This window comes from Neovison vison, chromosome 3 (assembly GCF_020171115.1).
Source record: "Neovison vison isolate M4711 chromosome 3, ASM_NN_V1, whole genome shotgun sequence".
Taxonomy (NCBI): Eukaryota; Metazoa; Chordata; class Mammalia; order Carnivora; family Mustelidae; genus Neogale; species Neogale vison.
Genome location: NC_058093.1, coordinates 158,953,482 through 158,977,608, shown reverse-complemented (window position 1 = coordinate 158,977,608; position 24,127 = coordinate 158,953,482). Strand labels below are relative to the sequence as shown.

The 24,127-nt window shown below is 53.1% G+C and overlaps 1 protein-coding gene across 50 annotated transcripts in view; it reads right to left on the bottom strand.

Moving 5' to 3' along the window:
- Positions 1 to 3,781: 3,781 nt before the first annotated feature.
- CELF4 (CUGBP Elav-like family member 4) overlaps positions 3,782 to 24,127 on the bottom strand; it is a 288,774-nt gene continuing 268,428 nt past the window's right edge. For 8 of the 50 annotated variants that reach the window (XM_044243093.1, XM_044243096.1, XM_044243094.1 and 5 more), the window contains exons 10-13: positions 23,699 to 23,782; positions 18,874 to 18,957; positions 13,492 to 13,663; positions 3,782 to 4,994 (exon numbers count right to left, since the gene is read on the bottom strand). In XM_044243093.1, the coding sequence (XP_044099028.1) occupies positions 13,536 to 13,663; positions 18,874 to 18,957; positions 23,699 to 23,782 (296 nt within the window). In that variant the 3' untranslated portion in view covers positions 3,782 to 4,994; positions 13,492 to 13,535. Of the gene's footprint in view, positions 4,995 to 7,026; positions 7,114 to 13,491; positions 13,664 to 18,074; positions 18,220 to 18,813; positions 18,958 to 23,698; positions 23,783 to 24,127 lie in introns of those variants that run through there. The other 42 variants (XM_044243095.1, XM_044243097.1, XM_044243098.1 and 39 more) reach the window with 9 other exon arrangements.

The window sequence follows — 24,127 nt, the reverse complement described above, 5'->3', positions numbered from 1 at the left end:
TGCAACACTGGCCCAGCAGATCCCATGCCAGAGGGAGCTGTCACTGTGCCCAGCCCACTGGCAGCAGAGCCTGGGAGGCAGGCGGCCACAGGGCCTGGAAGCACCCACATGTGCACGGAGGCTCTGGGGCATCTGTGTCTCCCTGTACTCTGTGCGTGGGTGCGTGGGATCCAGCTCAGAACAGGACAAATGTCAGATCTTTATAAAAACCTAGAAGCAGAAGGGAGCTATTCGCTCAACGTTCTCACTAAATATCTTCTTTTCATATTAGCATCACACAGTAAGAAAGGGAGATGGGAGAGAAGAGTGAGTACAAAGAGTGGATGGAGAGCTGGAGGCCTTTGAAAGTCCCTGGGAGCAGGGGCTGGAAGGAGCCCTGGGGTCTAACGAGGCACCAGCACCGGCACGTGGGTATGGCTGAGGGAGGCCACCAGTTCCTCCCACCAGCAGCATGGGTGCAGCTAGCTGCCCCCTCCCCCCAGGCCACAGCCAGCCTCTAGACTAGAACGCTGCATCAAAAATGTTGAGGGCAAACGGAGATACCTATCAGTAAAATGACTTGATATCGGGGATTTGCTTCAAAATAATTCATGAGTTGAAGCTAGGTGGGGGGCTCCGTCGGTGAAGTGCCTGACTCTGGGTTTAGGCTCATGTCATGATCTCAGGGTCCTGAGATTGAGCCTGCGTCTGGCTTGGCCGAGCTCAGCAGCAAGTCTGCACGAAGACCTCTCCCGCTGCCCCTTCCCACGTCAGGCTCGTGCACGCGCGTGCCCTCTCCCTAAAATAAATAAATCTTCAAAGAAAAAAAAAAAAAGCTAGGTGGTACATGGAGGTTCGTCATGCAAGTATCTCTGCTTTTCATCATGCTTGAAATAAAAAAAAAAATGTATGATAAAAAGGAAAAAGTCTTTTAAATGGAGGAGCTAGGCAGAAATCAAAAACTGTAGGTAGAACGCCAGCAGAGTAATCTAAGCCATAAAACATCGACAGAAATTAATGAGAAGTGTGTCTTGGGTTTTCTTAAATAACACTGCAGATCAGGAGTTCCGAGCCCTGGGGATGATGGAGGAGCTGCGGTCTCTGAGCCCCCTGTGCGAAGTGACCTCATAGTTGTCTAAGAATCTGTGACTTTCCCCCAGAGGTTAATAATTGTATTCTCTCTTAAATATGCGATGCATTCATTAGTCACTGGGTGTGTGGTTTTTAAGTTTTCTAGAACTTTCTAGAACTTTTCCTAGAAGTTTTCTAGAACTTTCTATTTTCTAGAACTGGAACATTCACATCTGGACCCCGTCAGCCATACCTGGAACAGGACGTGGGTCAACCCGCTTCATGGCCCAGCTCCCTGGGGGGCAGCTCCCAGCGGCCGCAGGACCCTGAGCTTCAGCAGTGGAGGTCAGGGAGAGCCGTGGCAGAGGATACCCAGTGGGGAGGGGAGGCCAGTGAGGACCCTGGGGTCTGAGAATGGAAGGGGGAGGTGGTGTGGAGGCTGCCATCCTCTGGCTTTTGGCTGCGAATGTCCAACAGAACCATGGTTTTGAATAGTCTGAGGTACAAAGCCCAGGGCATTCCTTAGAAATCACCTACCCGCTCCTCACAGGGGAGCAAAACACCCGATGTGACGTCTTGCCCCTTGCAGTGACTTCTATTAAGAAGGCCAGTGCCCCACAGGCTCCCCAGAACAGGCAGAGAGCTCTCTCACCTGGGCTTACAACCTGGTGGGCAGGAGAAGTGGGGTTCATTTAGGGGACCGTGAGGGTCTCATCGTGGAATTATCTCCACAGTTAAGGCTTCAAGTTCTGCCCCATTTCCTAAAGCATTAGGGCTAACATTTCACAAGCTAGTGTGAGAAACAAGAACTTGGCTCTTGGACTTGGGAACAGAGCGGGGAAGAGAGCATGGAATCTGGGGTCCAGATACTACCCAGGAGCTGGGGCTCTCACCTCAGCTCTCTATTACCCTGCTTCAGGGGACACATCTGAGGGCAGAAGTCACTCCCACTCTCCCACAGGAAGGCACAGACAGGCTAGAGAAGGTCTGTCCCAGGGCAGGGGCTGATGAAGGCTTGAGGCTGAGTTGCCTCTGTCTGGGCTCTCAAAAGGACGTGCACCCTCCCTGCCGCTTCACCTCCAAGTCCCGTTCCATCCTTCCTCCTCTGGAACACCCTCAACACCCAACACACTTTCCTTCTCAACCCCTCCCCCTGGCTTTCAGACTTTGGAAGTCTGTGTCCTGACCAAGAGGTGGGAACACTCCAGGAAGCTTCTCCCTCTGCGCCCCTCCCCCTCCTCGAAACCCGGATCCTGAGGGCACCCTCCAGAACCGGTTTCTCCAGCCATGTCAATGGCCAATACAGTGCAAGGTTCAGGACCAAGAGAAAATACTTGGTGGCAAGTTTTGAGTTGTGCCCTTCCTTGATTGTGGTGCCTGCCTCCTCTGCCTCCTTCCCGAATGCCTCACAGTGGTTCATGCCCCTACCCCAACTCAGGACAGGTAGCCTCAGTCCCCTCCTGTCAGGGAGGAAAGGGAGAATTTCTGTTGCATCTGGAGAATAGGGCCAATCCCGCCCAGAAACCAAAAGAATGGGTTTGCAATGGAGATTTTCAGAGACACACCACAAGGTGTTTCACAGTGTGGCAGGGGACCTCCTTTCTCTGCCCCCATCATCTCCCGGAAAGCACTCCTTACAGCTTAAGTTCCAACCGAGGACCTGGGTAGCACACGGACCCCACAGAGAGAAGGACCAAGCTATCGCCAGTAAGCCAGCGAGGCACAGCTGGCCAGATTCCGAGAAGCACAGACCACTGAAGAAGTCTTGTTTTTGTTTTTGTTTTTTTTTTAAACTGTGCTTTATTTAGGGCTAAGCTGGAGAAAGCGTCATCCAATAGTTACAGAAGGTTACAAGGAGTTTTAGGGAGTTGAGTGTGAAAAGAGCAGTTGTACTGAACTGCGGCTGTTTTTTTTTTTTTTTTTACAACATCTGGACATCCTAAAAGGAGGAGCCAAGAGAAAGAAAAAGAAAATTTTAAAAAATGGTAATTAACCAACGAAATAGACAGAAAGAAAGGAAAGGCAGGAGGCCTAAGAGGAACCAGACAGTTGTTCGTCTAAAGCAAAAAAAAAAAAAAGGGGGGGGGAGGGGGTTGGTAGGTCCGAGAGCCCCCTGGCCTCCAAATGACCTGGACATCAATGAGAGGAGGGTATCAAGGCAGAATGCCAAAGCAAGTCTTCCCAACGGTGCAAATAAATTATAATAAATATGTTATACTTTAAAATATATGTGTTCTTAAATAATTCAGTGTTTTTTTCTGATTCTGAGTTTTTTTAAGCAATGTCTTTTTAACTGCTCTAAAGTCATTTACCAAAGATAAATATCGTGCTTTCATTAAATAGTTTTCCTTGTTTTTTTTCTCTATCATTACAATTAAAAGTCCTACAAAATATGCAAATTTATTTACAGAAAAACAGAGCCGGCATCATTTAAACATCCCTGTTTTTCAAAATTCCTTGTAAACAGTTTCAGAAATTCTTCAAAGATTGTTTATTTTTCTCTCTCTTGTTTAAGGTTTTTGTGTGTGTGTGTGTTGTTTAGTTGTTTTACGATGAATTTCCCAGGTCTCCCTTGCCCGGAAAGTCTCTGGAGCAAGCATGGAAGGCGAGTGAAGCGGCAGGTGTCGAGGGCTTGCGGAGAGCGGGCGAGCGCGCGCAGCTCCGGAGCGAAGCAGGCGAGGGCGGGCGGCGGGCCTTCCAGCGACGGCGCGGCCCCCACCGGCGCGGTGAGCGGCCGGGAGCCCGCAGGTCTGGGCGAGTCCGGCCAGGCCCTCGGGGTGCATGGCGTCCGACAGCACTCGCGGGGAGAAGGGATCGATGCTCAGTCTAAACTCTACAAAAGTACAGTCCTACAACATCTGGGATTTTAGCAGTAACGCTAACTTCTATAGGTTTTTTTTTTCCTTTTTTTTTTTATTTTTTTGCTTTCCTCTAATTTTTCTTCTATTATATAGGTATTTTAAACTTCTCCTTTTTTAAAATTCTGTACAACTATTATGATTTTAAGAGGGGGAAGAGTTAGAAGCATTTACAGACTTTTCACAACACTTCTCTTGCCTTGTAAGTCCCTTTTTTCCCCTCCTTGTTTTCTCACACTTCACGGTTAATGAGTTTTAATATTTTTGTTGCTTTCCCCAAATATCCACCAATTTGTTCATCTTAACAGCTCCATCCAGACATATAATACAGAAAACCATAGGAAAGTGTCATAGACTTGAATGAGGGTAATCAAAGCGCCTCTCAAAGTATCAAAGAACTATTATCTTGCTGTTTTAAAAGCATTGAAGCATTATTTTTCCTTTTTTTGTTGTTTTTGCTTTTTTTTGTTTTTTTTTTTAATTTTTTTTATTACATTTTTTCATAGAATCGCTCTAAGCTGTTTCAAGAACAGCCACGAGGCAGGAAGGAGGTTCTCCTCCATCCCCCTCTATTTGACAGAGCTACACAGCTGCAATAAAAAGTTTGGTCCTTTGGTCCCTAAATAGCTAAAGGAATGACAGATAGAGATGCTCAGCGGCGGCCTCCCAGCCGCCCCCTGGGGACCAGGCCCCACCACACCGCTTGCCCCAGCCTGCCTCAGGCGCCCACGGGCTGGAAAAGCCCCGGGGATCGGTAAGCAGCGTCTCTTCCCACTTCCCAGCCCTTCAGCCTCCCCATCTGGTCTCAAGTTATTTTGTTTTAAAGTTGCCTTTTTTGTGGTTTTTTTTTTTTCTCATTTTTCTTCATCTTCTTGGGTCACATATATTTTCCCCCAAACACGTGCCCTCTGAACTCCACAGACGCTATACTTTCCTTGAAGAAATGTTACAGTCACAGAAAGTGTCTGGAGTCTTCAGCTTGATTGTTATTGGCTGATATGTCAAAGGTGTCATCCAACAGTTCTCATTTATAAATATATAGAGAGAGAGGTTTGTTTTTTAATGTAGCCCGTTCAGCATCCTGCCCTAAAATGAAGAAAATCAGGGCTGATTAAGCCAAGAGAGGAAACACAAAATACATCCAAACACCAAAAGGACCCTGCCTCGGGGGTTAGGGTGGGAGCTCTGGGGGATGGTGGGAGGGAGGGGAGAGACCAGTATGAGAATTAGTCATGATCATGATACATAAAAAAGAAATTGACTCTTCTGTTCAGAGTAAGAAACCACTGGAGGTCTAGTGGTGATGACTGTAGCTGAGGTTTGGTTGTTGGGAGAGGGGTCTCGATTTGGGTTCCTTTAGAGTTCTGGAATGGGGGGGTAGCTGGATCTAAGGGAAGAATTTGGGACTGTGGGATATGAATTCACAATTAAACTGATGTCTGAGGGATCTAGCCCAGATACAATATGTATACAGAAGCCTAGCAAACAAGACAGCAAAAATCTAGCAGCCTAGCCCCCCTCCTCCCCAGCTTGAGGAAAAGAAGCAAGACATCCGTGACATGAATTTTGCTGAACCCTTGCCCAGTTTCCAGCCAACCGCTTCTTTCCCAAGGTCAGTAACTATTTGCGAGGCTATGTATATATATGTATATCTGGATATATGTGTAGAATATATTCACCTGCACATATGTGGATATACATGGATATGTGTGTATGTATATGCATAGATACACACATACACACACACACACACATAATATTTTTCTCATACATGCCAGGGAATTTAGAGGAAATTCAGAACTTCAAGGGAGCGGATGGGAGAACCTAAAAAAAGTTAGAACGGATTTCATCATCAGGCTCAGATAAATTAACTCAGTTCTTGATTTTGTTTTCAATGGTGACTTTTTCGTTTGTTTTTTTTTTGCTTTTAAGGAAAAAAAATCATGATCTGACTAGAATCAGAAGGAGAATGCTTAATCATCGTGAATTAACAAATGAGACTCATCTCCATTATAGCAAGCAGCTTCCACTTATACATGGGGGTGACTGGTTACATTGAGAAAGTTAGAACTGCAAAGCCCCCAGTTGAGGGGACAACGTCATGCGTATATCAATCCATGCTGGCAGGTTTTTCACACTGTTGATTCAACAAACAGCAAACCGTACACAGCAGTCTAAACAATTACAACACCAAAGAAAATAATAATAAAATTAAAAAACACTTGTCAAGGACCCTTTTTCAGTTGTAAACAAAAAGGTGCATTTTGCTTTTGTCAGTACTGTTTTTTCCAAACCAACCAAAAAGTCCCCCCCCACCCCCAGTCCCCCGCCTCCCCGCCCCACATTTAATTTAGCAGAGGTGGCTACAATACAAACCTTACAATTGTTACCAGGCTCTCTCTCAGAGGCCTCTGGCTTTGTACTCTAGGTTTTTTGGTTTTTTTTTTTTTTTTTGGTTTAGAATTTTTTTTTTTAATCATTCTGTTACAGTAGAGATTTTGGTTTTGGTTTTCGTTTTCATTTTTCCTTTTGAAGTGAGATTTAAAAATAGCCTAACTGGAAAAAGACCAGACCTAGGAAAAGTGTCAATTGAAAAAGGCCCCCAAATTTCTAGAAAAAAATAAAATCACAATATTTTCAAGTGCAAGGAAATCAACCACGCATAGATATTTTTTAAGATGTTTTCCTTATTTTTAAGAAAAAAAAAATAATGGTTTGCACAGTTAAGTGATCCCATGTTCGATCATTCAGGAATTCATCTTTATTTTTACTATTTTTTTTTTTGGTTCTTTTGTTTTGTTTTTTTCTCTATGTGACATCTAGAGAAGCATTAAAAACGCTGAACAAGAAAAACCAAACAACAGAAAGTAAAACCACTGCAAGCACCAAGAACAAAACAAAAATGAGCACAGCAAAAAAGATTGTGGCAGCACAAAAGTCAAGAGAATGCACGTGTGATCATGACGGGCCAATCATCAACTGATACAACATCCAAGAAAAACGCTCCAATCACAGCACCTCCACGAAACTTGACGGCAATTGTCATGCAACCGATTCTTAGCCTTGTTACATGACGCCATCATGTCACACTGTGAACTTTGAGTTGATTTGAACTTACGGATGGGGGACTGTTTTCTCCACTCTCATGTGATTACGTGAACTTTATTCCTAGCTCAGCGCGAGACTGTGGTGGATTTGACTGGCCCTGGTTGGGTTGTTGGAATTTGATTGAATGACAAAAGAAGAAAAGATTTTTATATATATTTATATATGTAGAGAGAGAGAGAGAGAGAGAGAGAAAGAGAGGACAAGAGAGTGTGGGCAAAGGGGAGGGAAGAGGCAGGGGCAGGTCGGGTGGGGTCGGGGACTGTGGGAGGGCAGGGAGGGTCGGGAGGAGGGTGAAGAAGGGCAAGGAAAAGTTAAAACAAAATCAAAAGGAAAAATATTTATACAGCACCAGACCACAGCATCAATCTAAAAGCTCTGATGAAAGAACAGCAGTCAAATTATAAGAGAACCGAAAAGAACTCAAAGGATGGAGGAAGCCGGCAGACAAACGACATGGGCACATCAACACACACACACGCACACACATACGCACACACGGTTGTATATGCAGACACATGGTACACTGTGAACAGTAGCAGAACCTCACACAGGGCCACTAAGGGCATCCATCATGCGTCAGGGACAGGAGGAGGGGCGTGGGCTGTTTGGCGAGAGGGCTAGGAGAAACTAAAACAGCCCCTCAAACCACCGTGGCCAGCAAGCAGATCAGGCAGCACGCTCTCTGCTTTGTATCGCCTTCGGTTCTCTCTCCCCTGGCGGGGGGCCACGCTCTCCACACCCCCCACCCCAGCCTCCAGTGGCCTCAGCCTGTGGACCAGCAGGGGGAGCCTGTCAGGGTCACCCTGAAGGCAGGGCAGATCCAAGGCTGGCTACAGCGACTTGCATCTGGGGAGCCCAGCCAGGGGCCCAAGGAGAGTTCACACCGCCAGCCACTCAGTCCTCCCGCCCCAGTGGTCCCACATTGCTCCCCACCCCCGACCCCCAGAGAAGGGCCTCGCCACTGCAAGAGCACCCACTGTGTGAAGTTACAGGCCTCTCCTCTTCTCCTATGCTCAACCCTCATGTCTTAGAACCTTCAGAAAATGAACACACTCAGTTTGGAGATGGAGAGTAAATCATATCCGTGTTACTGGAATTCTATGGATACCCCTCGGCATTGCTGATTTCCTTTCACGGTCAGCTCATACCCTTCCCTTTGCTCCCAAGGTGGCCAACGTGGCCAAAGTGATGCTGCTTCCAGGCACGTAAAGCCTTCAGAAGGCTCCGCGGTGCTGACCATGGAAGGGCTGGAGGGAAGCCTATTGAGCACCCTGCAGGGTGGGTAGTTCGAGAAAGGACAGTCCATCAGGGAGGGGAGTGCTATGGCCCTGGTCTTCAGGCTCTGCGGGTGTCCCTTCTGGTCTGCTGCCCTCCCCTCCTCTACCTCCTCCTCCTCCGTTCCCTACACTCCTGCCTGTACATCTTTCTAGACTGCCCCATGTCACAGGCCTTCACCTGCTTTCTTTACTGGGGGAGCCCTAGGTGACTGGGGCTGTGTCCCCTTCTCATCACATTTTTCCACCTTGAATTATCTTCTGCCCTCTTCACCACTTCATGGCCCTCTGCCCCAACCCGGGAATTGGGGGGTTCCCAGCCCTACCCCCTGCTCATGGTTCCTGCTGAGCTTGCTCCCCAGCCCCCAATCCCTGAAGCCTCTGTGCCCGGCTCATCTGTCCACCATGCTGCTACACAGAGCAAACTTCCTCTTTCAGCTCTGTGTCTTTCTTCAGGGAGTGTGGAAGGGGTGTCTGGGATCTGAAATGTCACTGTGGATAAGCTACCAAGTCGCTGAGGGGTGACTATTTTAAGGACATACCCAGCCTCCAGCTTTGCCTTCACAGAAGAGCTTTTCCTCCACATACCCCAGGGAATTTAGAGGAAATTCAGAACTTCAGGGCTCTTGCTCTTCCAGCAGCAGGTCTCCTGCACTCAGACCAGGGCCTGCTGCTTGCCCAAGAGGTCCTGACACACCGCCCTCCCCTGCATTCCCAGCCCTCCCCATATGGAAACCCTTAGACCAACCCAGGAGATCCAATGGGCTGGTCCCTTTGGGTGGGGGAAGAGACCTAAGAACTGAGGAGGACAGGGCCACCAGGTGTCAGCTATGGCAACTGCAACTAAGCAGCCCACGGGGGACCCCACTCCTGAGCATGTCGTGGGTGCCCATTCCTCCCCACTGGACTAGCTTCTGTGCCCTCCCTCAGTCGGCCTCTAGCAGCCCTTTGGTGCCTGCGCTGTCCTGGGTGCTGAAGATCCAAGCTGATCATCACACCCACCTCCTCAAAGCCCCACATGGGGAACTTCTCATACACACTCTCGCCCCTCACACACACACATGCTTGGCCCAACATACAAACACACTGTCACACTCATTCAACTCCTCGGGAGCCTCCCCAAGGCTCTGCACGTACACAGCTGACTAGCTGACTACTCTCTTTATTAGGGGACAGCTGGACCCCAGCCTGCAGGGGTGACCCCTTGTTGGCCACTCTCTCAACGATCCTCACAAAGCACAGTCCCAAGAGGTGGCAGCAGGGTCACTGACCAGCAAGGGGGGCTTGAATCAGGCCTGGGAAGCTCCAACTCACGACCTGGGAGAGGAAATTATTGTCAGCTGAGCCAATTCAGATGCCAGGTTCTAAACACAGCTGGGCTCCAGCCAGAGACGGCCCAGATCCAAAGTCACCGCCCAGCCCCATGCAGGTCAGGCCCAAAGCACCCGTACCTACACAGCTCAGAGCAGACACCGTGCAAAATGCACTCAGAGCCACAACCCAGGACCCAGAAGAGAGAGGACTCCCACTGAAGTCAGACACACTGCTCAGTGTCCTCCAACCACAGAACCACAGTGCTGGGAGTCTGTGACCCTGCTCTCAACTTGGGGCCCAGCGCGTGCTACTGATCTTTGTGGCAGGACAAGGGACTTGGGTATTCTGCTCACTGGCTATGGCCCTGGCCACAGTGTTGCCCAGTCTTTCCACCTTTGCTTCCTCCCTCCTTGTTTCCTGGTGAAGATTTCTTGCAGAAACCCCCACCTTAGTACAAGGTAATGAGCCCAAGCAGCCAGAGGAGCAGGGGTGTCAGGGGAACAAGGAGTGGGCGGGGCATCGCACCGTCAGAAGACATCAGGATTTGGGGAGCCAACCTGACACTACCCAGGCCGCACATTATGGAACCAACACCCAACTGCGCTCCCCACGGCTGTTCTGCTGGGGCCCCCTCCTCCCCTAGACCTGCCACACTTTTGTCCTGACCTGGCTCTGGCTGCCATGGTGACTTCGCCTTCAGCACTGCAGGTAGTCAGCCAGGCCCTAAGATCCCTCCACCCCACAACCCCTTAGCTCCCGGCTATGGTTTGTCCCTCCACTGGCCCTGCTCAGGCTAGCCCTGCTCTTCTGAACCTCTAGGACTCATCCTTTACCAGGCTGTAAAACTGTGGGGTTTTTAGCTGCTTTTGCACGCTGTTTCCTCCACTTCTCGCTGCGGTCCCCGAGCCTGTGCCTTGTCTCAGCACCTCCTTCTGCTTCGGCCTCTAACAGTCTTAAGTTGGAAAGCCTGAAATCACCTTTTGTTAAAATGCTGTCTAAATGGATTAAAGGTCAACTTTATTTGTAGGAGTTCTGTTATGTCATAATTTTCTAGAAGATTGCTTAAGAAGAGAGGGGCCCAGAGAAGTGAGATGTCATGAGATCCCCCCTCAGATACTCAAGACAAGACTCTGGAGTGGGAGGGTTGGGGTGAGGATAACGGTGTGGGGGTTGGGGACCATTCTTCTTACGTAAAGGCACTTAGGAGCACAGCGTCTGGAATAAAGCTCCAGCTTCAAATCATGGCTCTACCACTCAGTAGCTGATAGGCAAGTAACGTAATCTTTTGTGCTCCATCTTTAAAATGGGAATAAAGACAGAGCAGTCACAGCGATACAGCTGCACTATGGACTTGTAACCTGTAAGAACTATGCCTCGTGTGCTCTTAAGCACACATGAAGTCTGGGTTCCCGGCTGTCTGGTCTTGGTTTTCCCTTGGGGAAGAACCCCTCTGTTTTCTAAACCACGCCTCTCAAGCCCTCATTCCAACTACCAGTGTTGGCTACTTCTACCCCGTGGGCCACTTCTTACCTTCTGTCCCAAACAGCAAATCTGCCTTACTTAGCCCTTCCCCTGGGAATTTCTCTGATCTACAGGTCTGATCTATCCTTGCTTGGGTTTTACTCGCATGTAGGTCTAGGAGGCTAAGACAAGATGCTTTCACGAGAGGCACAAAACACACCCACAGGGGCCCCTCAGAATCTCAGGGCATGGCCCTGGAGCACACCCTGTCCTAAAAAATCCTCTGATGACTCCAACACCTTGGTTTCATTAATGCAGAAATGGAAGTCCAGGAGATCGTGCCTTTGTGGCAGAGCTAAGTTTATCTAAAAAAGGCTCTCTGTCCGGAAAGGGCTGCTCTTACTGATTGAACCCTAACTCCTACGGAAGTGCACCCCCTTGCAGACTGCGTCCTGTGGTCTGTGTTTGCTGAGCCCAGAAATTCATGCAGGCAGGATGGTGACCCCTTCATCTCTGCAAGCCAGCACCAAGCCCAGTTCCTGTCTGGGAAGGCACCCCACTCTCAGTGAACGCAGGTGTATGCATCTTCACAGGAGCCAGAGATGGGCAGGGCTGGGAGCTCAGGGGGCAGGAGAGGTGGCTTTTGCTTTATCAGCCTTGCAGAGAGCAGAGGCTCAGCACCCTCTCCGAGAGAAGTGAGAGCTGCTGCTCCTGGGTGGCTGGAGGCTGTCCTGCTGATAGCAGTGGGGTTTGAGAGGAGACTGGGAAACTGAAGATCTCCCTCCCAAACTCCAGACTCTGAACCTCCACGTGAGTCGCTAGCTCTCATGGGCAGGGCCCATTCTTTTTCCCCAACCCTTCCTCATCTCGAGTCACGATAACTCTGTTCTTCCAGTTTCTGAGGCCAAAAGCTGGGGATCATCCTTGACTCCTTCTGTCGCACCCTCCTCCAATTCATTATAAAAGGCATCCTGGCTCTGCCTTCCAAAAACACCGAGAACACAACTCCCTCGTACCACACTGGCTGCTGCTGTCCCGGACTGAGTGGTCCATGCACTAGACGTCTGCTGGGGCTCCTAACAACACAGCAACCAGGGATCGCTCTGACTTGCAATAGGCTCGCCACTCTTCTACTCAGAGCTCTGCAGCAGCTCCCCAGCGCCCACTCCCTTAGCCTATACAATGGCTGCCAGTGGTGGTCCTCCTCACCTCTGGGATCCCCTCTCCTGCCATGCCCCCATGCTTGCTCCCCTCCAACCACCTTGTTCTGCTGTTCTCCACCACACCGCCCCACCCTCTCTTTGGAGCCTTTGCACTGGCTGTCCCTTCAGATGAAAGACTCGCTCCTCCAGATGCTGGCATGGCTCCCTGTCTCACCTGCTCCAAGTCTTTCCTTGAATGTCACCTACTCAACAAGGCCCACCGTAACTACCTGATTTAACTGTAACCAACATTTCTGACACACTGTATAATTTACTCTTTGGTCATATGTGTTTGTTTATTGTCTGTCCCTCCTTCTAAGGATGAGGGTTCTTGTTAGTCTTATTCGGTGCTGAGTCCCAAGTACCTAACAGTACCTGGTGCACAGTACTGCTGATGGAAGCGGAGGGATAGAGGGCTGGGAGACCTGCCTCTGGCCTGTGGGTGAGCTGGGCCTACAGGAGTGCCCAGCAGTGTGGGATATCAGGCTGAAGGAGGGCTGGGCACATCTCCCCCACCACCACCCCCTTTCCCAGGAAGCTGCTTCACCCAGGGGAACAAGTGGCCTGGAAGAGAAGTAGCCTAGTGTGTCTCCAGCCACAGGGCAAGACCCAGACTGAGCAGGAAGGGGTGACAACTGCCCACTCATCAGAGCTTGCAGTAAAGCAGACAGGGTAAGTGGCCCCAGAGCTAGGCCATCACCCTCCTCAGCTTCTGCCCTAGACTGACTGAGCTACAAAGAACTGGAGGGGCAAAGAGGTCAAGTGTCTAAAGGCCACCAGCCTTCAAGGCAGGAGACATAGGAAGGAGAGAGCCAGAGAGTCTAGGAGAAGGCCCCAGGAGACGTGGACAGCTCCCCCTCCCAAACTCTCCCAGTACTAAGCTTGCCACAGGCTCGTCACAGGCTCACCCCAGGGTCTTCTGGCAAACAGGATTGCCAGTGCAGACCTCCTTGATGCATGGCCCAGGCCTCGCCCCACCTCCTCAGAAGGGTTCCCTCACACTGCTTCTCTTGGCTCTGCAACAGGGGATGGCCACGCCCATTTCTGCCGGATGTCCACAGCTCTAGGCCTGCCCCCAGGCATCGGGTGAGGAGCAGGTCGAGCTGGGCGCAGCGGGTCCAAGGCAAGCGAGGGTCCAGTTCAGGAAGGCCAGAGGAGGCGGCGGGTCCGATCCGTGCCCCTTCTCCAACCCCCCGTCCCCGCGCCCCGGCCGCCCCCGGTTACCTGTGCGAGTCCTGGTCTCCCCCGGGGGACGCTCCCGCCGGCGCTCAGTATGGGCGATTGGCGTCTTTGGGCCGCTTCAGCTGCACCTTGAGCCTCTTCATGCCGATCTGGAAGCCGTTCATGGCCTGGATGGCGGTCTGCGCGCTGGCCGGGTTGTCGAAGCTCACGAAGCCTGGCGAGACACGAGGGACGAGGGCCTGGGTTTCCACGGGGCCGCCCCGGCGGGGTGGGGTGGGTGGGGAGAAGGGCGGGGCCCGGGGGCGGGGCGGGACGGAGCTGGCGGCGGCCCCTCCCTGCGCTCCCGCCGCACCTCGGGCAGGAGGGGGGCCTCGAGGCTCCTCCCCCCACCCGGGGCCCCGCCCCGGCCCGGCCTCACGCCCCCCACAGCCCGCGAGCGCGCGGCCCCTCCCGGGGTGGGCGTGTCCGGGGCTCCAGGCCTCGCCGACCCGCGCCTCCAGGCCGGGCCTCCCCAGCTCCACCGCGGCTTTGGGCGGCGCCACTCTCCTGGGCGCCCTCGCCCCCCACCCCGGGCCGGCCCCGGCACCTCAGCCCTCTACTTCGGTGGGAGGGCGGACACACCTGCGGGTGGAGGAGTTTATTGGACACTGTCCTCCCTGACAGGAGGGGGCCTGGCAGCGGGAGGGCACAGGGTGCCGGCCTGGGGAGAGAGAGGAGTGCGAGGGGGAGGGAGGGGGGCACCCCGGAGAAAACCTCTCCACCGCCTTTTCCAGCCGCCCCCCCTCGCGAGGGCCGCCTGGCCGCGGGGGAGGGCAGAGGCTGACAGTCCTCGCGGCCCTCCGCCCCCCTCCCGGTCCTTGGCGAGGCTGCCCCGAGCCAGGCTCCTGGCGGACACTTGCCTAAATCCAGTCCGACTGGCAGGAAACCACCACTTCAAGTCCAAGGGCGGTCGGCACCTCCCTTTTATTTAAAATTCCAAGCCCTGGGAGCAGGTGCTCTTGCCCTGGATTCTAAGAGAGCACCAATTGACGCATCCCCTATGAACCCCTCATGGTATCTATAATAACAGTAGTAGGGCAAATTAACGCTATTAGTAAAAGTTAGTTGAGAGCCTTCTCTGTGGCCTAGGCACTGCAGAAGTGCTAAAAAGTCACTCGGTCACTCTTCCCAACATTCCAGAATGAGATACAGAACCATCTAAGGCTTCTGAAACAAGTAGTTCCCAGCTGGGGATGGATACGAATCTGAAAGTTAGTTTAAAAGTCACCCTTTGGGAACTTTTGAATGCATCTCCTTATAAAGACTACATTTCACATCAGCATCTCCTAAACTGGCCCTAACCCGTGCTCCTGAGAAGGGGCCTTCTGTGGTCAGGCTTACCACTGTGCCCCTCCAGGGCAGTTTAAGACACATGAATTAAAAAAAGCCCACCTCCCAACCCAAGTTCTCCAGTAAATAAACACTCATTGCTTGGTTTGCCTGGTGTTTCCTGGAATTTATTTGACTTGAGAGGCCCTTTGTCCTGTAAAATGGACTTAGATCCTGCGAACTATATGAAACTAAGTTTGGCGAGGTTCCCAGGCCATCCTGCAAACGTGTCTCATTTAGGGTGCTTGTCCCCAGATGGCCTCTGGATATATAACTAATAGGTGTACAGACCCCCACAGCAGTAGTAGCTGTTTTCTTGGCTAGTTGTCCATGGTACACTGGGCCTATTCCAGACCTCTCCCTCACCCTCCCCACATGGTGACTGTCTTTTTACCTCTGACCTACACCCTGCCTCCTCTGGTCTCTTTCCTCTTTCTCTTGACTCCTTCCTGCTTTTGCTCACATTTGTCACGCTCACTCTTGCAGCCATGAGCCATCAAAGATGGTGTGTGTGTGTGTGTACACAGTAAGTGTACTCCAGAATGGGTGCGTATGAGCTCAGATGGAATCAGTGAGTCAGGCCCAGAGAAACATGAACGATCTCTGTACAAGTCCATGTGCCAAAACAGGAGAGACTTTGGATGGCCCTTAGCCAGAGAGCTGCAGGAGACATCCTTCCACCTCCCCCTCTCATCCCTTTGGCCAGTCCACCACCCCACTGACCTCTCTGCCTGATGACCACAGTCAGGTCTTCACAGAGCAGAGCAGTTTTCATGTGTGTAAACTGCAGGTCTGTTACACAGCTCTCCCCCAGAATCAGGGGCGCGGTTGAACCAAAGCCTCTCTCTGCCGGGAGAGAGAGACTCACTGGGTGACACCCCTCTCTCCTCCGCTGGCCCGCGGCAGGCACAGCCCTATCAGCTCAGACTCTATCTCCTCACCTGCCCCCGGCCCTCTATGGCTCTTCTTGCAGGAAACAAATGTGAGCAAAGCAGGGAGGAGTTGGGAGGAAGATAAAGGGGGCTGGGGATACTACCTAGGGCAGAGGAGTAAAGGGAAGGACTGCTGCCCAGTGAGGAGAATGGGGGACCAGAGGTCCTGGAAGGAAGAAGCCCAGCCTTCATAGGAGAGTTTAAAATCTCTGAGAGCTCAGGAGTTGGTAAGTGCTCCAGGCTCAAGGGAACATTTCTCTCTCAGCTGGTTTTGCTAACTGGTGAGGAGTCAGGGCGCTGAACAGGGCTCTAGACGCCGTCTCCCATTTTAATGGTTCCCAGGGCTGGGTTCCTTCCCCCAGAGCCTATTCCCCCACCCCTCCCAGCGCTGAGAAGGCTCCAGCCTCCCAGGCTGTGGGAAGCCATGTGGGGAGGAGGCCCTCCTGGTTTGCTCCCAGCCCTTCTCCGACACAGCAACCATTTGTGCTGAATGTCAGCTCACAAAGTTTGCAAGAGTCTGTTTATGCTCATAAAGAGCAGGTGAGCACTTTGGGGGGCTCACTTTAACACAGGACCACATTTACTCAAAGACAACCCCTCCTTTTGGGTACAAAGGGGGCTCTGGCACCTCCTGAGGGTCTGCTCTGGTGAAGCCCCTGACACTCACCACCTCCTGTAACCCTCACACGGCCCCTGAGAAATGACCACCAACATCCTCATTTCCCAAATGAGGACACCGAGGCTCAGAGGTAGATGCCTGCCTGGGAAGGAGCGCGGAGCTCCTTCTCACACTGAAGGCCTCTGGGAGAGTTGCCAAAGTGCAGCTGCCAAAGCAAACAAGAAAGAACCCAGGGGGCTTAAGGAGGAAGCACTGGGGCCGGCTGGTGTGGCAGGAGCCCATCCTTCTCTAAGGCCAGTGGACTTTTAGCCCTTGAAGTCTTTTCAGGAACTGAAGAGCGAGCCAGAGTAGAGGGATACAGAGGATGATTTCCAGTGGAGGGGATAAAACCTTGGTCCTGGAGAATTTAAATAGGCAAATGGCGGGGCAGACCCCAAGGAAATGCCTTTGAAAAGGTGGGCTGCACAAAAAAAAAAAAAAAAAAAAAAAAGATGGGACAGCACAAAGGCTTCAGAGCCCTGGGCAGAGCACAAACCTGCCGGTCCAGGGGGCCCAGTGCTAGGGGGGCTGCTAGGAGCCTCTTCTGCCCTCTGCAACATCTGAGCCCTAACACACAAACATCGGCCAAACAGGGGAGGGGTGCAACCCTATCTTCTTCTTTGGCTTTATTTTCTCACACTCAAAGGGAAAGAAATTGCTGGGATAACTCTATGCCCTCCAAGTACCACATATGTCCCGTGGCAGCTGCCAGAGGGGAAGGGACCCGGGTGCAAAGACCTTGACTGCTTTGGGGATCATGCTCTAAAACCTCACGCCATTCACGGGTCTCCAAAGTGGGTCTCCTAACAGCAATCTCCTTGCCCTGCGCTTGCTGATGCTTCTACACACTCGAGCGGCCTCCCCTCCTCCATTCCAAGCTGTGACTGGAGGTTCCCCAGGCAATCCAGGCCCCTACTCTGTCCTCACAGGCTCAGAAGCTGGGGTTCAACCTGGAGATCTAAGCTTCTGGCAAACTCAGCTCTGGTTCCATGTGTGGCTCTCTGGGGACTGGACTCACGAGTGGATCTAGCCCCGTGGGAAGGGCTGACAGAGGCGAAAGAGGAAGCAGGGGAGGGGGCTGAGGGGGAGTGGAGGGGAGAAGTGTGGGAATGAGGTGGGATTCCAGGAGGTCCAAAGCAAATCCAAACACAGGATGCCCAGTTGAATTCCAATTTCAAATAAATAATATTTTTTTACTATAAGCATCTCCCCAGTATTGTATGGAACATATCACATACAATATTTGGAACATACTTACATACACACAAAATGGATCCACTGTTTATCAGAAATTCCAGTTTAACTGGGCACCTTATATTTTATCTGACAACCAGATCCCGAGATCCTCCCGAGTCCCCTGTCCCATCTCACACCCTGCCCCCACGCGCATTTCCTAAAAGCTGTATTTTCATTCCGTTATTCTCAGGTCAAGGACCTGCCAGCATCTCCCACTGCCTCCATCCCAGAAGCATCCTCATCGGAATGGACAGCCCTCCCCATCACTGCCCCTCCCTCACGGCTGGCACCCCCTGACCCCTTCTCCCCAAAGCCTCCTGCAGCGTCCTCAGCCACTGTCCTTCCCCTCTTCTCCTCCCGCTCCCGGCCCCGTTCTCTGGTCCCTCTGGGGCACTCCCTCCCCTTCTGCACGGCTGTGTACATCCACCTGCCTTTCTCTCTGCTCCATTACTTGGTGCCTTGCAGACTTCAGTGCTGCGCAGTAGGCATGATTGTCATCTAAGCTCAGACCTGAGGCTTCCTGAGGGCAGGACCAGTTTGCTCTTCCTGACTCCTCAGCAATGTGGCTCTGGTGGCCTGAGGGAGTGGTGGGGGAAGGAGGGTTCAGTGGATGGTAGGAGGGGATCAAAGAGTGGGGTAGACAGAGAAGGGTGGCGGGGGCAGGACAGAGAGGTGGACAGAGGAGACCAAGGGGCAGGCAGGACGGGAGGGGGGGGTCTCAGCGGGGCAGACCCCTCCCCCCCAAGGATCATGCTCCACATCCATCCACCAGGGCCTCTAGGATGGCCAGAGGAGGGGATGCTGGGAGAATGGGCTCGGCTCGATGTCCCCACCACCCTGGCCCAAGGTGACTCCTTCCCCTTCTCCATGGGTGGAACCTGGGCCTTGTGGAGGGCGGGGGAACCTGTCTCTTGGACTGGGATGGGGGCGATGGAGAGCGGGTGGGGGGCAGGGGTGGGCAGGGGTGGGCAGGGAAAGCCAAGAAGCAGAGAGAAAAGCAGCAGAGAGAAAAGAGGTGGAGCTGGGGGCTGGGCCTTAGGGAGCACCTGGGGGCGGGGGGCGGCGATGTGGAGGAGGAGGTTAAAAGCAGTCGGACACCGGACACCGGTAAATTGGTGCGAGCACCGCCCTGTCCTGGGTGAAGCTAGTTGGTTTGTTATCTTTACCCACCAAAGCATTTACTTTGGTTAGTCGCCCGATCCACAAACACTTTCGAGGAGATGACATTACCGAAAGGGAGGAACATCTGCATCAGCTCAGCGTCCCCAAACTCCTGGGGCAGATGGTAGATGAACAGGTTACAGCCCTCGGGCCCTGCGGTGGGGGGAGGGGCGGGGAGGAGGGATGGCGGGGTGGGGGGAAGAGAGAGACAGAGGAGAGGTGAGCGAGTTAGGCAGCGGCAGCAGGGAGGGGGACAAGGTTGGGGGGGGTCTCATCCAAGAGCCAAGGGCGGCCACGGAGGAGTGGGGACTGCTGAGCCCCAGTCTGAGCTCTGGTCCCCGTCCTGCCCCTGGGCAAGTCACTGAACCTCTCTGTGCCTCAGTCACCTTTGCTGCGAATGCATCTGTAACAGGGGGCCTGGCAACTCGCTCCAGGAGCGGAGCTGACGCGTGAAGGGGGTCAGCGTGCCAAGGCCCGACCAGCCAGGGAGAGGAGGCGCTGAGGAGAGGCTCGGGGGAGGGAGACCTGAGAGGGTTTGCCTGCCGCCCAGTCAGCCCAGCCCCTGCTCTGGAATCGCCCTGGGGCAGCCATGCCAGTGGCCCTGTGATATGGCTTCACCTCGCCTCCAGCTCCGACCTTGGGGCCACCTTCCTCCACAACCTGCAGCCATCTGGTGCCCCATGGTCCCACCTTCCCCTGCCCCAAACCTCACACTCAGCCCCCATCCCCAGTGCAGAAATCAAGACTTATCTTGTCTCCTCCAGCAGGCTAGGTGCACAGGGTGGGGCTTCACGGCATGGCCCGGTGTTCAGCTGGGGCTCCCGCATGGAGCTCCGCATTCCATGACAAGGAGAACAACCCCACCACTTCTGCACAAACTACTGGTCAGGCTCCTCTAAGCACTTGAGCTGTATGTTAAGTCACTTAATCTTCCTGCAGCCCTTGGAGGCAAGTGCGATTGTCACTCCCACTCCACAGATAGGAAACGGAGGCCCAGAGAGGTTAGGTCACCTGCCAAACATCACACAGCTGGGGGTGGGTGGAGCCAGACCTCATCGGGCTAGTCTGGGCTTTCCTCTCTCTGCCTATCATAGATCTCCGAGCCCCGGAAACACTGAACACTGGCGAGGCCTTTGGGTTTCTGAAATTTCTAGGCTGCTAAAGTTTTACATTTTTCTTTTTAAATAAACAACATGCCCAGTTTTCATTTGAAACAGAACTCTCTCCAAGACGATTCATCTATTTCATGCCATTTTAAACAGAGTATGCTGCATATTTTTAACCTTTTAAGACTGGTCGTTCCAACGATTGTTCCCAGCCAGCATGCAAAGGAGGCAGGCGCGTTTGTCAGAGGCGTCTCAGAACCAAGGTTCTGACCAGAGGCTGGTAGGAACTGAGCGTGAGCTCGGAAAGTGAAGGTGATAAGGCCCCGAAGTGGACAGCGATGTGGTGTTCACAGCCAGAGCTGTGTGAGGCTTCCCTGGGACAGGTGAGGTTGCAGGTAACCCAGTTCGGAGCAAGTGTCTGGACCCTCACTCTCTCCTTGGTCCCTACAAAGACTCTTCTGACCACCAAAGCTACCTTCTGAGCATCTGACCTCCTGGGTCCTAGATCCCTGCCCTGCACCATCTGCACTCCCGTTGTGCCCTCAGCCTCTCCTCCCTGGCCATGGTCTCCAGGCAAACTACCAGCTGACGGCGCATTCAGAACCGGAACCGGCGCAAGTGCAAGCGTCCTGGGGTCCCTGCTGCTGAATCCCCCAAGTGTTGGTGACCCTCCCCTTACCCCATCTCCAGCCATGCCAGGTTCTCACTGGTTCACACTCTGTAGATGGATCCCTGGATGGTCCCCAGCTCAATGTGAGTCCCCTTAGGGTAGGAATCAGCTCAAAGGCCTGATCTAAGCCACACCTTTTCCAGGACTCCCCCCAGATAGTCCCTATTCGCTCTTTCTCTTCCGGTATTCCCTAAGTCTACAATTTGTGGTCTGAGTCTCTTTCTCCTTTAGGTCTGGAAGCTTTTCCCTCCAGCCAAATTGGAAGATTTAGGGACAGGGACATTAGCCTTCTCCTGTCCTTCTGTACCTCCCCCAGCTCTGCCTTCTTTCTCCCTTCCATTCCTTTCTTCAGGTCTTCCCTCAATGCTCCCTACTCCATGCAGCCACCTGCTTGGAACTTGGGACTCTCACTTCAAGTTCTGTAAGCTTCTTTATATGGATGTTGTGTTTATTCAACTTAAAGATTCAAGAAGCTCTTGAGGGCAGTCCTATCAGTGTGGTATGCAGCAGAGCTTCACGGGAATGGCTCTCCCAGCTCCAGCAAACCACCCCCCACCCCATCCTGCCCTTCACGCCTCAAAAGGGAGCCTATACATCCCAGCCTTCAGAGAAATGGTGAAACAGAGCCCCAGAGACAGAAGGTGCTACCCTGACCACACTGTGGCCCTGGGGACAGCCAGGACTTGGGCATCCCTGAGGTCACCTCGGCCCACCTGTGGAGTGGACAGCCTCCAGAAATTCAGGCATCTGTTGCTTTTCAGGCTCAACTCAAAGACAAAATGCCAGAAGGAGGGTCTCCCCAGCAACCAGTGTGTCCAGTATTTCAATGACTTCACACAGGGGGAGGTAACCGTGATAGAAAGGACCAACCACTGGAATGGCTGGAAGAACACAGCTTTCCTTCTCACCTATGCCTCAGGGAACGCTGTGGACATGGCTTTGGTCTGCCTCCAGCCCAGCCCAGCCTATCTCCCCACTCTGTCTCATCCCCAAGGTCAAGCTCATCTCCTAATTCACAGCACTCATGCCTTTGCTTCTGTTCTCCCTACCTCGAAAGTTTGTGTCCCCAACTCTATGTGCTAAAGACTTCATTCATCCTCTGAGGCCCCCAAAGCCTCCTCTGATGACCCTGTCCCGGCACCCTGAGCTCACCCTGAGCCTGGTTCTGTACCGTCTAGGTCCACGATTCCCCCCACCCCCATGCCCTGCTCTCCCATGGTGCCTCGTCCAGCACATCAGTCAGGGAGAATGTGGACAACAGTAGGAGATCCCTCAGCTGAGAGCTGGCTTGGAGGGGACTGGTCTGAGGAGCAGGGAGCAGGGCACAGGGCAGCAGGGGGTGGGGGAACTGAAGGCACTCAGAGATGGAAGGAAGGTTGGAAAAGTTCAGAGCAAGGTGCTTGGGGTGGAGAAGATGGAGGGGCTCACTCTGTGTAAGGGTAGGGGCCAGTCTGTGTGTTGGTCAGAGCAACACTGACCTGCATCTGTGTGCGCGCAGCAGGGCTTAGAGACCCCTGGGGCCACAAGCCAGAGTGAGGCAGGACACTGACAGCAGGCTGAGGGTGTGGCAGCCTAAGGCCAGTGAGGTGACAAAGCTAATAGTGCCTGTGGGCACAGAGCTCTGTTCTGGGCCTGGGAGAGATGGGCCCCACCAGGACTCCTGCCCCCACAGGACTCCTGCCCCGACCATGGCCCATACCCTGCATGGATCTGATCTTACTGACATGCACTGAAGAGCTGGACCAAGGCAGGAAGAGGCAGGGCAAACAGGCTAGAGGGCCACAGCCCAAGAGGGGAGCCTCCGGTGGAGACCGGGCTGCTGGACCACCTCCCCACCTCACTTGACCAGTAGGGGGCACAGACCCTATGGGTTCCTGTAGCTTGGTTCTCCTGGGTACCAAGAGATGACGACACAGATCTCAGGAGATGCCCGATGTTTGTAAACTGGGGTGATGGGCACCATGGGCAACTTCAGAGGGGTGACAGTTTGGTGAAGGAAGGGCTGTGCGTGAGAAATCCAGAGGAAATTGCTGGAGTTCTGGTCAAACTTGGGCTCCTCTGAGTTTCCTGCTTCCCTAGTGACTGGTCCTCGCTATCCTCATTTTACAGGTGAGGACGTCAGGGGTCAGAGAGGAGGAGGTGGCCAAGCTGGGAGTCAGACCCAGATGGATTTATTTCAAAGCCCAGGCTCTCAGCCATCTGCGGTCTGTGTGGGGCCTGTATGACCAATGGGTTTGGACTAGCAACCCCCCAGGGTCCTTTCCAGAACGGAACTACACACCCGGCGCTGGGACAGCCTGCTGCAGGGACTATGAGCTGGCGATCTGGAGACACTGCACTTCCCTGGCCAAGTGGGCTCCTGGGGCAGACGGAGGAGCCTCACTGCAGGGTGAGCTTTCCCGTGGGGTGGGCAAAGCAAGACCTTGTTGGTCTCCTGCCCCTCACACTGATCCCTCTGTGAGCAGGCCTGTGGAATCCCCGAGCGTGGGCTTATTTCTCCAGCCTCCTGTGGGGTTTCTAGACTCTGGAATGGGAGGACACTTGAAAGTCTCTATTAGATCCCAGCCCCCCAAACCCTACTGGCCTTGCCTGGCCTGCCCTGGGCCCTGGGCATACCAGAGCCTCTGGATGGGACTTTCTATGAGGCTCTTCTCCCACTAGGCTGCACTGAGTCTCCCCCCACCCCGTCTGCTGCCCGTAGAGTCCCTGGGAGCTCCAGCTGTCTCTCCCGGTCACCCAGAGGGTACAAGTTCTCCTGTCCATGATGAACGCGTCTCCCTACTCCTGCTCCATTCTGAACATTCCTCCATCCTCCCTTCCTTTCCACTGGCTAAATCCTGCCCAGTAGGGGAAGGGAATTCTTCCACCCCACCTCCTCCAGGTTCTCCCTTCCCGACCCCCATCACTTGGGTTTACAGGACTGCCCTCGAGAAGCCCACCTCCGCGCTTGGACTGGAGAATGCCACGTCCTGCAATCCTGCTGTCTTCCCTCGCCCTCCTCAACACAACACACAAACATGGTCACCCTTCGAAAGAAACGCCCCAGCCAAAGGCCCAAGTGAGCAGCCTCTTTAGGGACAGCAGGGGGTGAGGAGGAAGCCCCCGCTCAAAGACTCACCTTCTCTCTGTTGCTGGGGGATCATTGGAGGTGGCTGAGGAAAGGCCTGGCTTATCTGACCATAGGCAGCAGGGTAGGCGGCTGCTGGAGGGCCAAAGAGAAGAGGCAAGAGGGAGAAACGGTGACAGTGACATGGAGAGACAGAGTGAGAGGCGGGAAGAAAGAGAGAAACTTCAGTGTTGAGCAGTAAAAGCAGATCAGCCAAAAAGGGCATTTTAGCTTAGCCACATAAAATAAAGCCAGTTGAGGGTACGCGCGCGCGCGTGTGTGTGTGAGTGTGAGTGGGTGTGCACGCGCACACATGCGCTCCCAGGGTTGGGGAAGGCAAGTCTATTCTGAAACAATGGACAACCCACAGGCGTAGGTAATCCACAGTAATGGATCATCAGAAACACTGGCCTGCCTGGACCAGATCACCCCACCAGCCGG